The sequence below is a fragment of the Macaca fascicularis genome, chromosome 7 (genome assembly GCF_037993035.2).
Source record: "Macaca fascicularis isolate 582-1 chromosome 7, T2T-MFA8v1.1".
In the NCBI taxonomy this organism is placed as follows: Eukaryota; Metazoa; Chordata; class Mammalia; order Primates; family Cercopithecidae; genus Macaca; species Macaca fascicularis.
Window position 1 is genome coordinate 105,158,594 of NC_088381.1, and position 12,331 is coordinate 105,170,924.

A 12,331-nucleotide genomic window follows, 5' to 3' on the forward strand; every position below is an offset into this window, starting at 1 on the left:
ACTTGATTTATCACATTATCTAGGTATTTACTTAGGCATCCGATGCATTCATGTAAATGCAGGCAACAATACATTGGCTTCTATATTCTTCAGCATAGTATATCATTAGGTGGAATTCTGTATTTTTGTGGTTATTTTGTTTTTATTTAAAAGTTATACACATTGAAATATAGAAAACTAAGTGCGCATTCTCTATGTCTGACAAGTGCATACAACTATATAGTCATCACCACAGTCAAGATACAGAACATTACTACAGTATTAACCTAGAAAGTTTCCTCATGCCCTATCCAACCAATTCATGTTCCCACCTCTCAACAGCAATCACTGATCTGATATTTTTATATGACTCCTTAGTTTTATCTTTTTGAAAAAGTCATATTCGACATCACAGTCTATCTAAGATGACCACATTTATTTGTTTTATTCTGTTCTTATATAGATAAGAAATGTATCTTTTTAAAAAACTTGTACTTTGCTTAGGAGGATTGATTTTTTAAAAAATGTTTTCATTGTGTGAAGTAGACCTAGATTTTCTTTTTTTAAAAATATTTACTCATTTATTCATTTATTTTTGGAGAACTTGCAAACTTTTAACTATCATTTACTATAACAACTGAACTATAGGGAAAATGAAATAGGTCATTTTGTAAAAATACATTTAATTACCAAGAATTTAGTATGGGGAATTAATTGCAGACAACTTAGCTATAAAATTGACTCAAATTAGTATTTTTCCACATGCCTCTTATCAACCTCTTTTTTTTCATGTGGTGACTAAATGCTGCATTTTATTGATTAAGAGATTTTGAACATGACAATTCATTCATTCGATTGCACTTCTCTTTTGTTTTATTTATTTTATTTTTATTATACTTTAAGTTCTGGGATACATGCGCAGAACCTGCAGGTTTGTTACATAGGTATACATGTGCCATGGTGGTTTGTTGCACCCATCAGCCTATCATCTACATTAGGTATTTCTCCTAATGCTATCCCTCCCCTTGCCCCCAACGTCCCCCCAACACACACAGGCCCCAGTATATGATGTTCCCCTCCCTGTGTTCATGTGTTCTCATTGTTCAACTCTCACTTATGAGTGAGAACATGCAGTGTTTGGTTTTCTGTTCCTGTGGTAGTTTGCTAAGGATGATGGTTTTCAGCTCCATCCATGTCCCTGCAAAGGACATGAACACATCCCTTTTTCATGGCTGCATAGTATTCCATGGTGTATATGTGGCACATTTTCTTTATCCAGTCTAACATTGATGGGTATTTGGGTTGGTTCCAAGTCTTTGCTATTGTAAACAGTGCTGCAATAAACATATGTGTACATGTGTCTTTATAGTAGAATGATTTATAATCCTTTGGGTATATATCCAGTAATGGGATGGCTGGGTCAAATGGTATTTCTTGTTCTAGATCCTTGAGGAATTGCCACACAGTCTTCCACAATGGTTGAACTAATTTACACTCCCATCAACAGTGTAAAAGTGTTTTATTTCTTCACATCCTCTCCAGCATCTGTTGGTTTATGACTTAATGATTGCCATTCTAACTGGAATGAGGTGGTATCTGACTGTGGTTTTGATTTGCATTTCTCTAATGACCAGTGATAATGAGCTTTTTTTCATATGTTTCTTGGCTGCATAAATGTCTTCTTTTGAAAAGAGTCTGTTCATATCTTTTGCCCACTTTTTGATGGGTTTGTTTTTTCTTGTAAATGTGTTTAAGTTCCTTGTAGATTCTGAATATTAGACCTTTGTCAGATGGATAGATTGCAAGAATTTTCTCCCATTCTGTAGGTTGCCTATTCATTGTGATCATAGTTTCTTTTGCTGTGCAGAAGCTCTTTAGTTTAATTAGATGCCATTTCTCAATTTTGGCTCTTGTTGCCATTGCTTTTGGTATTTTAGTCATGAAGTCTTTGCCCATGCCTATGTCCTGAATGGTATTGCCTAGGTTTTCTTCTTGAATTTTTATGATTTTAGGTCTTATATTTAAATCTTTAATCCATCTTGAGTTAATTTTTGTATAAGGTGTAAGGAAGGGATCCAGTTTCAGTTTTCTGCATGTGGCTAGCCAGTTTCCCCAACACTGTTTATTAAATAGGGAATCCTTTCCCCATTTCTTGTTTTTGTCAGGTTTGTCAAAGATCAGATGGTTGTAGATGTGTGGTGTTATTTCTGAGGCCTGTGTTCTGTTCCATTTTTTTATGTATCTGTTTTGGTACCAGTACCATGCTGTTTTGGTTCTGTAGCCTTGTAGTATAGTTTGAAGTCAGGTAGCGTGATGCCTCCAGCTTTGTTCTCTTTGCTTAGGATTGTCTTGACTATACGGGCTCTTTTTTGGTTCCATATAAAATTTAAAGTAGTTAAGTGTATTAGAGATTTTTATGAGTCCTTTCGTTATTTTTGTTTTAACAATCATTGAAAATTCAGAGTTTTTCACTGTTAATGTTAACTTTTTATTTTCTCACAATTTTGATTTAAGATAAAATTTACATGTACAAATGAAATACATAAATATTAAACTGGCAATTTGATGAGTTTTGACAAATTTATACACGCATGTAACCACATCCTTATAAAGGTATACACATTTCCATAGCCATAGAAAGTTCCCTCATTTATATTTCTTCTCTATCAATCATTTCTGCCCCACCCAAACAACTTTACTGTTTTTTTTTAAATTACAGATTTGTTTTGCTTCTTCTAGAATTCTATGTAACTGGTATTGTATAATATCAGCAAGGTATTTGTGATATTTTCCAATCAGTAATTTTGTTCTTTTTATTGATAAGCAATACTTCATTGTTTAATATTACATTTGTTGTTCATTCTCCTGTTGGTGGACATTTGGATTTGTCCAGTTTTTATCTATTATGATTAAGACTGCCACAAGAATTCTTGTATAGGTCTTTTTGTGGACATACATTTTTATTTTCTTGGTTAAACACCTAAGAGTGGAATTGCTGCATTATAAGATAGGGATGTATTTATTTTTAAAATAAATCAGCACACTTTATTTGGAAGTGACTATTATTTTACATTCTCAGCAGCAATTTACTGAAGTTCTGGTTGCTCTACATACTAATCAACACTTGTTATTGTCAGTGTCTTAAATTGTAGATATTTTAGTAGGCATATATTGGTATATCATTGTGATTTTAATTTGCACCTCCCAGTGACTAATGCTGTTGTGAACTTTTTCAGATACTTATTGGCCATTCATGTATTTTCTTTATTGAAACATCTGTTCATGTCTTTTGCTCATTTTTATTTTGGGTGATTTGACTTTTTATTATTGATTTGTGTTTCTGGGTGTGGTTCTGATTGATTCTGGATGAAGTCTGTTGTCAGATACATGTGTTAAAATATTTTCTCCCAGTTTTTGCTTGTTTATTTATTTTGTTAATACCATATTTTGATGGGAGGAAGTTTTAAATTTTGATGACATCTAATTTATCAATATTTTAATTGTCTTGTTTAAGGAATCTTTCCTCATTTCAAGATTGCAAAGATGACAGCTTGTTTTCCTCTACAGGCTTTAATGTTTTAGTTTTCACTTTTAGTCTGTGATTTATTTTGAGTTAATTATTATGTATGGTAAGATAAAGATTGAAGTTCATTTTTTTAAACAGGTGAATATCCAGTTGTTTCAGCATTATTTATTGAGAGATGATTTTCCCCCATTAAGTGGCTTTCATGCCATTGAAAAAAATTAATTGACCATATAAGTGTATGTCTGTTTATGGATGTACTATTCTTTTCTAATGATCTATTTGTCTATCTTTTTGCTAATGTCACACTGCATTAATTACTGTAAATTTCTAAGACAACCGTTGAAAGTCCTCCAACTTGTTCTTTTGTAAGGTTTTTTTGGTTATTCTAGGTTCTTTGCATTTTCCTGTAATCATAAGAGTCAGATTTTTAATTTCTACAAAACACTTGATAGAGTTATGATTTTCATTGTATTGAGTCTATAGATTATTGGAACAGAGGGAGACTGACATCTTAATAATTTTTAGTTTTTCAATACATGGTATATATCTCCATTTATTTCACTTATCACACTCTGCTTCAAATTAATAATGCACTACATGGTTTAAATTGTAATAATCTTTAAACAGCAAAATTCCATTTGCCCTCGTCTTCTTAATATGTTGACATATATTTTGTATTCATTTTATTTCAAATAAAAAAAATCCTTCAAAGAAATTATGAGAAGCAAAAATATACTCTTTTATCTACACATTTATTTTAAATTAACTTTCTTTCTTTATGTAGGAATTTCAATTTTGTTTTTTCTTAACTTAAATAACTATCTTTTAGCATTTTTTCTTTCCTTCTTCCTCCCTCCCTTTCTCTCTCCTTTTCTTTCTTTCGTTCCTTGCTTTTTTCCTTTATCTCCTCCTCTACCTCTTCTTCCCTTTTTCTTCTTCTTCCTTCTCCTTTTCGCCTTCTTATTCTTTCTGCTTTTTCTAATACTGTATATATCTGCTGTTGTTGAATTCAGTTCTCATTTATATGAATGTCTTCATTTTACTCTCATTTTTAAAGGATATTTTCACTAGATATGAATAGATACATGACATGAATATAAGGAATGCCCTAGGGGATCTTCTGTATTCAACATATATTCCTCCTTACCCCTTTTGGATAGTGGCAACCCAGTTTCCTCTTGGTAGTGAGGATCTGTGATCCCAGCCAGTACAGCAGCCTCCCTCCTCACCTGTTGATTCAAAGGCATGAGGAATTCCAGGTGGTAATTTCAACTTCCAGACAAGTGGTATCCATGTTATGTCCTCCTGCAAAAGCTTTTCCCCATTTGGAACTAAGATGCTTGAATTAACAGCATCTTAATTTGCAGAGATAGGAAGCAAATATTTTGCTAGTGGATCACTAGGGGTAAAAGTGAATGGAGTCATTCCTGTTTTTATCCCTTAATTATTGAACCCATGAATCCTGGCTATGGGTAAAAAAGCATTGTATAATAGACTCTGATACAGAGTACATATGTTATTTTAGAGAAATTTACCCAGCCCCACAAGGGACTGCCACCTAGCTGGCACTGTAACCAAGTCTCCAAAAGACCATTTTGCCATTCTGTCAAGCTAGCTGCTTCAGGATGATTAGGGACATGGTAAGACTAATGAATTCCTTGAGCACAGGCTCACTGCTTATCTGTGCTTCACTGTGAAGTGAGTTCTTGAATCAGAAGCAATACTCTGTGGGATGCCATGGTGGTAGATGAAGGCATTCTGTAAGTTCACAGTTGTTTTTTTTTTTTTTTTTTTGCAGAAGCATTGTGTGTAGGGAAGGCAGATCCATATCCAGAGGAAGTGTCTATTTCAATAAGAAGACAGCACAATCCTTTCTGTAATGGAAATGGTCCAGTGTAATCACCCTGCCATTATTCCCCTTGTAGATTGCCCAGGGAATGGTGCCATTTTGGGAGCTCAGTGCTGGTCTCTACTGGCAGCAGTGGCTATAGCCAGGTCAACATTGGTGAGTGGAAATCCATGTTGCCGAGCCTCTGCAGAACTTCCATGCCTGCCATCATATTTACTGTGTTCATGAGCTCATTGAGGAGTGATAGGAATGTCTGGGGAAATAGGCGGACTGATATCCACAAAATGGATCATCCTGTCAACCTGATTATTATTAAAGCCCTCATCTGCTATGGTCACCCTTTGGTGAGCACTCACGTGAAACACAAATACTCAGTGTTCACATGTGAATGCTTTATCTTGAAATGTAAATTATCTTTAAGATAATCTTGGTAATTGATATAAAGGACCAATTCTAAGGAAGAGCAGAAAATGAAAAGAAAACTGTGAGTGTAGCTAGAGACAATTCTTGATTTGGAAAAGATTTAGAGGAGGCAGAGAGAAATGAACTCAGACAAGATTAATAACAAATATATAGCTGTATTTAGAAGTGAAGAGAGATGAAGTCAGAGAAGTTTATACTTAATCCCTTATTTCTTATTTGATATACTTTATTTGTTGAGCCTAGGAGATAGAAGGTTGGATTTAGGGTCTTGAGGTCAGTAAAACTGCAGTGTGTGGAAGAAATCCAGGTAAGAAAATGAAATGGATCAGCATGCAGTATCCCACATGAGGCTGGAAATAATAAAATTCAGAGTCTTTTTTTTTTTTTTTTTTTTTTTTGAGACAGGTTCTTGCTCTGTTGCCCAGGCTTGAGTGCAGTGGCACAATCGTGGCCCACTGCAGCCTCAACCTCCTCAACCTCCTGGGCTCAAGGGATCCTCTTTCCTCAGCTTCCCAAGTAGCTGGGACTATAGGTGCATGCCACCACACCCGGCTACTTTTAAAATTTTTTGTAGAGACAGAGTCTCCTTATGTTGCCCAAGCTGGTCTTGAACTGGGTTTAAGTGACCCTCCCACCTTAGCCTTCCAAAGTGCCAGGATTACAGGTGTGAGCCATCGTGCCTGGCTAATTCAAGCAGTCTTTAGCTGATGGTGAAAGTGGAGAAAATATATATTTGTTTTCTATTATAATGGATTTATCCTGGGTTGAAGTTGACAAGGTTTCTAGTGTAAGGAATTTGAAGGTGCTTGGGACAGTGTTACTGAAATAGTGAACCAGATGGTCTAGCATAGACAAAAAATAATCCTTTTTAAAAGAAACTATTATTTTGCTCTTCTTAGAGTATTTTTAATAAGAAGGCAGAAGAATAGAAGGTTGTTATCTAAGAGCAAGAATTTTGAATTAAGGAGTGAAGAGACCTAAGAGCAACATACAGTACTGGTTGTGAACATTGTTTGAAGGTAAATTTCATTAGAAAAAAAAAAAAAAAGAGGGTTAAATGTGAGTTTAGAGTGTTGTTTGGGTGACCATTGTTTTTGTCTAAAATTTTTGCAGAAATTTTTTTTTTTTTTTTTTTTTGAGGCAGAGTTTCGCTCTTGTTGCCCAGGCTGTAGTGCAATGATGCAATCTCTGCTCCCTGCAACCTCCACTCCCCAGGCTCAATCAGTTCTCCTGCCCATCCCCCCAAGTAGCTGAGATTACAGGTGCCCACCACCATGCCCAGCTATTTTTTTGTACTTTTAGTAGAGACGGGGTTTCACCATGTTGGTCAGACTGGTCTCGAACTCCTGACCTTGGGCAATCCATCTGCCTCAGCCTCTCAAAGTACTGGGATTACAGGCATGAGCCACCACACCTGGCCCAGAAAATTTTCCATTAAAATATGGGAAAGTAACCTTGGTGGTAAGTAGTTCACAGTGTCACAGATGAGAAACTAGTCATTTAAATCCAAATCAGTGCTTCTCAAACTAGCTGTGGTGAAGGACCATTTTTTAAAAGTTTTTTTCAAAGCTTTTTAAAAGTTTTATTATATGTTACTACCTTTGTAAATATGATTAAAATGAATTGTAAAAAGTGAAATTTTAAAAATATGCAAAATTCAAACATAATAGTTTTTAAACTATTGGCTTTAACAGCCATAAAATTTCTTTGTCAGATTACCATAAAGTGTTTAATAGCTGACTTTGAATTCTAGTACTAGCTTCATGTCAGTAACAGACAGTTTTGGAGTAGTACTTGTCCCTGGATCACACTTTGAGGAGTACTGCTCTAAATGAGATAGCAGAAACTTCAAAAATGAAAGCGATATATAACGAAGTGTTCTTAGACTGGAAATAGCAGTTGGAAAGTAGGAAAATCCAAGTCCTTTTTTCCTGCATCTGAAGCAACAGTATGTGAGAGAAGGAGCATGCTCAGTTACAGAGGGTTCAGAGAGAAGCGTTACTGGAAGTGGGGCAGTTTTGTATTGAGCTGAGGAAATAAACGGATTAGGCTTAAGAATATATAGAATGATCGGCCGGGCGCGGTGGCTCAAGCCTGTAATCCCAGCACTTTGGGAGGCCGAGGCGGGCGGATCACAAGGTCAGGAGATCGAGACCACAGTGAAACCCCGTCTCTACTAAAAATACAAAAAATTAGCCGGGCGCGGTGGCGGGCGCCTGTAGTCCCAGCTACTCAGGAGGCTGAGGCAGGAGAATGGCGGGAACCCGGGAGGCGGAGCTTGCAGTGAGCCGAGATCACGCCACTGCACTCCAGCCTGGGCAACAGCGTGAGACTCCGTCTCAAAAAAAAAAAAAAAAAAAGAATATATAGAATGATCTTGGCAATGAAAAACTACTTCCAAACACCAGAGATGACGAAAGTACAAAGAGGGCAGGCAGGTGAGGAAAGAGCTAAGTCATAGGAAAATTATAGTTTTAAAATACTAGTTGACTTTAGGGAGCTGAATGATAGACTGTTTTCACTAAGATTGCTCTTAAGTTAATCACTGCTCAATAGTTTGAATGATGTTCCTGGCCTTACATATACACATCCATAAAACAACTTTAAGAACATTAAAAAAAAATGCAGGTAAATGATTGACTTCATTAAAAACTAGAAAGTGTCCTGAGAACTGTCTAAGGTCTTTAAAGCTTTTGCTACAGTAGTTGGTTAATCAGTACACAAATATTTACTTGCCTCCTGTAGAGAACACTAGTTATCATACTTACATGTTCAGAAATAATTTGAGTTTGAAGTCTCAATGAGAATGACTTTTTATATAATATTCAACTTGTTGATACTTTGATTTGTCATATGAACTTTTAGTTTTAGTCATGTTGTCATCTTAGAAGTTAGAGTTGCTTCTGTTAGGATTTAACAATGTTTGGGCAGCACACATTATACAAGAAAATTAAGAATGAGCACTTAAATAATTGACAGCTCTGTTGAGATTACAACATTTATAATGGCAAATAAAGTTTGCAAACTAAGAGGAAGCACCTGTGATTCCACGAATATAACTGAAAAAGAGCTTAATAAACTATTAAACTGTGGCTATCATCCAGTAAACGCTAATGCTCTTTCCTGAACTCTGATTTGTGTTTTAAAATAGTGTAAGAAACATCTCTGTCCTTTTATGCAATAACTGCCAACTTAACATTTAGGTTATACTGTTGTTTGTTTATGGATTTTGAGAAGATCCATTGAAGTTTACTTAAGAACCAACTCATTACAATGGTATTATTTACTGAATTTTGTTTTCCTGGTCATTAGCTAACTATAGAGTTCAGCATTACAAGGTTATAACTATACAAAAAGGATCAAAATACCACATCCTAGTAGTTGTATTAGCCAGAGAAGTAAAGTCATCATCTTAGAAATAAATGCTTTTGCAGCACTGAAGAGATTATAAAAAACGAATAAGCCAAATCAGACCTTTTATGTGGTAATTTTATAATTATCTTTATTTTAATCATTTTAGTAATAAAATATTGTTCTACATTTTAATTACATTCTGATTATTCACATTAAACTATAGAAATGCAATACTTTTCTTGTATAATTCTTATCAAAACAGAAAATTCAGAACGGTTCTTGAATTTTTACATTTATTATTGAATTTGAAGAGGAAGTGTTGTTAGTGAATTTTAAGTTTTAATTCACCTACTATAATTGTAATCTCAAATCCATTTAGTCTGCAAAGAGGTTTTAGGTAAATATTGCAAACACCTGGAAGGTAGGAAAATACCAACATAGTGTTCTTAAATTTTATACAAACATAATTCTAATTTAACTTTAATGTATTAAATATAGTTATGATTCCATATAATTAACAGTCCTCAATATAATTAACGGTTCATACATTAAATGTGAGATATAATATCCTTTATGTTTGTATTACCATTTCCTCTTGTTAAACTCTATGACTATCCCAGCAGACTGAGATCTTGAGAAACTGTGGATGATAAAAGGGCTGTTCTCAGAATATCAGATACTTCTAAAATTAAGGGACTATGTAACTTTTGTTTTTGTGTCCTCTTAATTTTTTTTTTTTTTTTTGCAACCTGTTTAGATTACTTCCTCAGACTTATCATTCTACCCTTTCCTTCTTTTACCACTAGAATACACAGAGTACACAGCCAGAAAATTAGGATGCCAGGAGGAGAGATCAGAGAGGGATGGGTTAAACAGACAAGTGATAAATTAGTTTTTGTGACTTTTGTATTCAGGAGGGTATTTGTTGTATTTAAAGGGCTAAAATGGAGCAGACATCTGGGATATATTGAATATTTATCTTTTTTAGTTCCTTATGTGAAAAATGAGTGGGCTGTGAATGTGTGGATTTATTTCTGGGTTTTCAGTTTTGTTCCATTAGTCTATGTGTCTGGTTTTGTTTTGGTTTTTAGTCTATCCTGTGGTCCCATATTTATCTGTTTTTATGCCAGTTACCATGCTGTTTTGATTACTGTAGCTTTGTAACATAATTTGAAGTTAGGTCATATAATTCCTGAAGCTTTATTCCTTTTTTTTCTTGGAATCTTGTGACTCCATATCAATTTTAGGTTTATTTTTTATGTTTATGTGAAGAATGTCGTTGGTGTTTTGATAGAGATTGCATTGAATCTGTAGCTTGCTTTGAGTAGTATGGATATTTTAACAATATTGATTCATTCAATCTATGAACATGGAATCTTTCCAGTCTCTGTGTGTGTGTGTGTGTGTGTGTGTGTGTGTGTGTGTGTCCTCTTCAGTTTCTTTCATCAGTGTTTTATAGCGTTCATTGTAGAGACTTTTTACTTCTTTGGTTAAGTTTATTGCTAGGTATTTTATTTTATTTTTCACTATTGTAAATGGGATTACATTCTTGTTTTTTTTTTTCAGGTTGTTCATTGTTGGCCTATAGAAATACTACTAATTGTTTATGTTGATTTTATATTCTATAACTTTACTGAATTCATTTATCAGTTCTAATAGTTTTTTTGTGTAGTCTTTAGGTTTTCCTAAATGTAAGATCATGTCATCTGCAAAATAGGATAATTTCAATTCTTTCTTTCCAGTTCAAATGCGTTTTATATCTTTTTCTTGTCCAATTGCTTTGTCTAGGACTTTCAATAATTTGTTGAATAAAAGTGGTGAAAGTGAGTGTCCTTGTCTTGTTCACTATCTTATAGAAAACACTTTCAGGCTGGGCCCGGTGGCTTACGCCTGTAATCCCAGCACTTTGGGAGGCCAAGGCAGGTGGATCACGAGGTCAGGAGTGCAAGACCAGCCTGGCCAGGATGGGGAAACCCTGTCTCTACTAAAAATACCAAAATTAGCCAGGCATGGTGGCAGGTGCCTGTAATCCCAGCTACTTGGGAGGCTGAGGCAGGAGAATTGCTTGAACCTGGGAGGCAGAGGTTGCAGTGAGCCAAGATCATGCCACTGCACCCCAGCCTGGGTAACAGAGCAAGACTCCTCTCAAAAAAAAAAAAAAGGCACTTTCAGTTTTTTCCTATTCTATATGATTCTAGCTGTAGGTTTGTCATTTATGGCCTTTGTCATGTTGAGATATGTTCCTTTCATACCCAGTTTGTTGATAGTTTTTATCATGAAGGGATGTTGAATTTTATCAAATGCTTTTTTTGAAATCTATTGGAATGATTATATCGTTTTTGTTCTTCACTCTGTTGATGCAGTGTATCATGTTTGCTGATTTGCATATGTGGAACCATCCTTGCATCCCTGAGATTAATCTCACTTGATCATGTTGAATCAAACTGCATATAACTTTTGATTCCCCAAAACCTTACTAATAGCCTATGGTTAACTGGAAGTCTTACCTTTAACAACACACAGTTGACTAACACATCTTTTGTATGTTACGTGTATTATATACTGTATTCTTAAAGCAAGCTAGAGAAAAGAAAATGTTATGAAGAAAATTGTAAGGAAGAGAAAATACATTTACAATATTGAACTATATTTATCAGTGCCATAAATTTACATCATCTGTTTATAGGATGAATTGTCCAAAATGGCAGGCAACCACAATTTTAGTTGTCAATCTATGGTACATATCAGGCAATTCAACTATTTTTTGGTAATGTCATGACTTTTCTCTGCTTCTCTGGAGTACTTCCAGCATCACTAGTGGCACTTTGTGTGGTCCCATGGTGTTACTGAAGAGTTACAGTATTGCAGTGGATTAAAAATATGTGAGAACTGCAAGAGATCATTTTGCTATTATACACAATTTACTGGAGACATGAACTGCTGTTGTGGAGATGAGTAACGTCCCATGGTGTTTTAAGGAGATACTTGCAGTAAGTTAGCTCACTGCAATAGTAATAGCAGACAGTTATGAAATTATTATAGTAGTATAGTATTGCTAGAGATAATTTTATGCAGCTATGATTTAATACTATTAGATCAGTGCAAAAGTAGTTGTGGTTTTTGGCATTAATAAATCTTTACCTTTGTTTACATTCTCTTGATGGCAAATGGTTCCATGTATAATCTGTGTTTGTGTGTGT

At 34.8% G+C, this 12,331-nt stretch overlaps 1 protein-coding gene across 17 annotated transcripts in view; it reads left to right on the top strand.

Moving 5' to 3' along the window:
• The window catches only part of MIPOL1 (mirror-image polydactyly 1), a 403,522-nt gene that overhangs the window by 121,643 nt on the left and 269,548 nt on the right, over positions 1 to 12,331 (top strand). Inside the window, exon 10 of one of the 17 annotated variants that reach the window (XM_073998520.1) lies at positions 5,304 to 6,730. The exons of the other annotated variants lie outside the window; for them this stretch is intronic. Coding sequence (XP_073854621.1) covers positions 5,304 to 5,318 — 15 coding nt within the window. The 3' untranslated portion in view covers positions 5,319 to 6,730. Of the gene's footprint in view, positions 1 to 5,303; positions 6,731 to 12,331 lie in introns of those variants that run through there. 17 annotated transcript variants of the gene reach the window in all.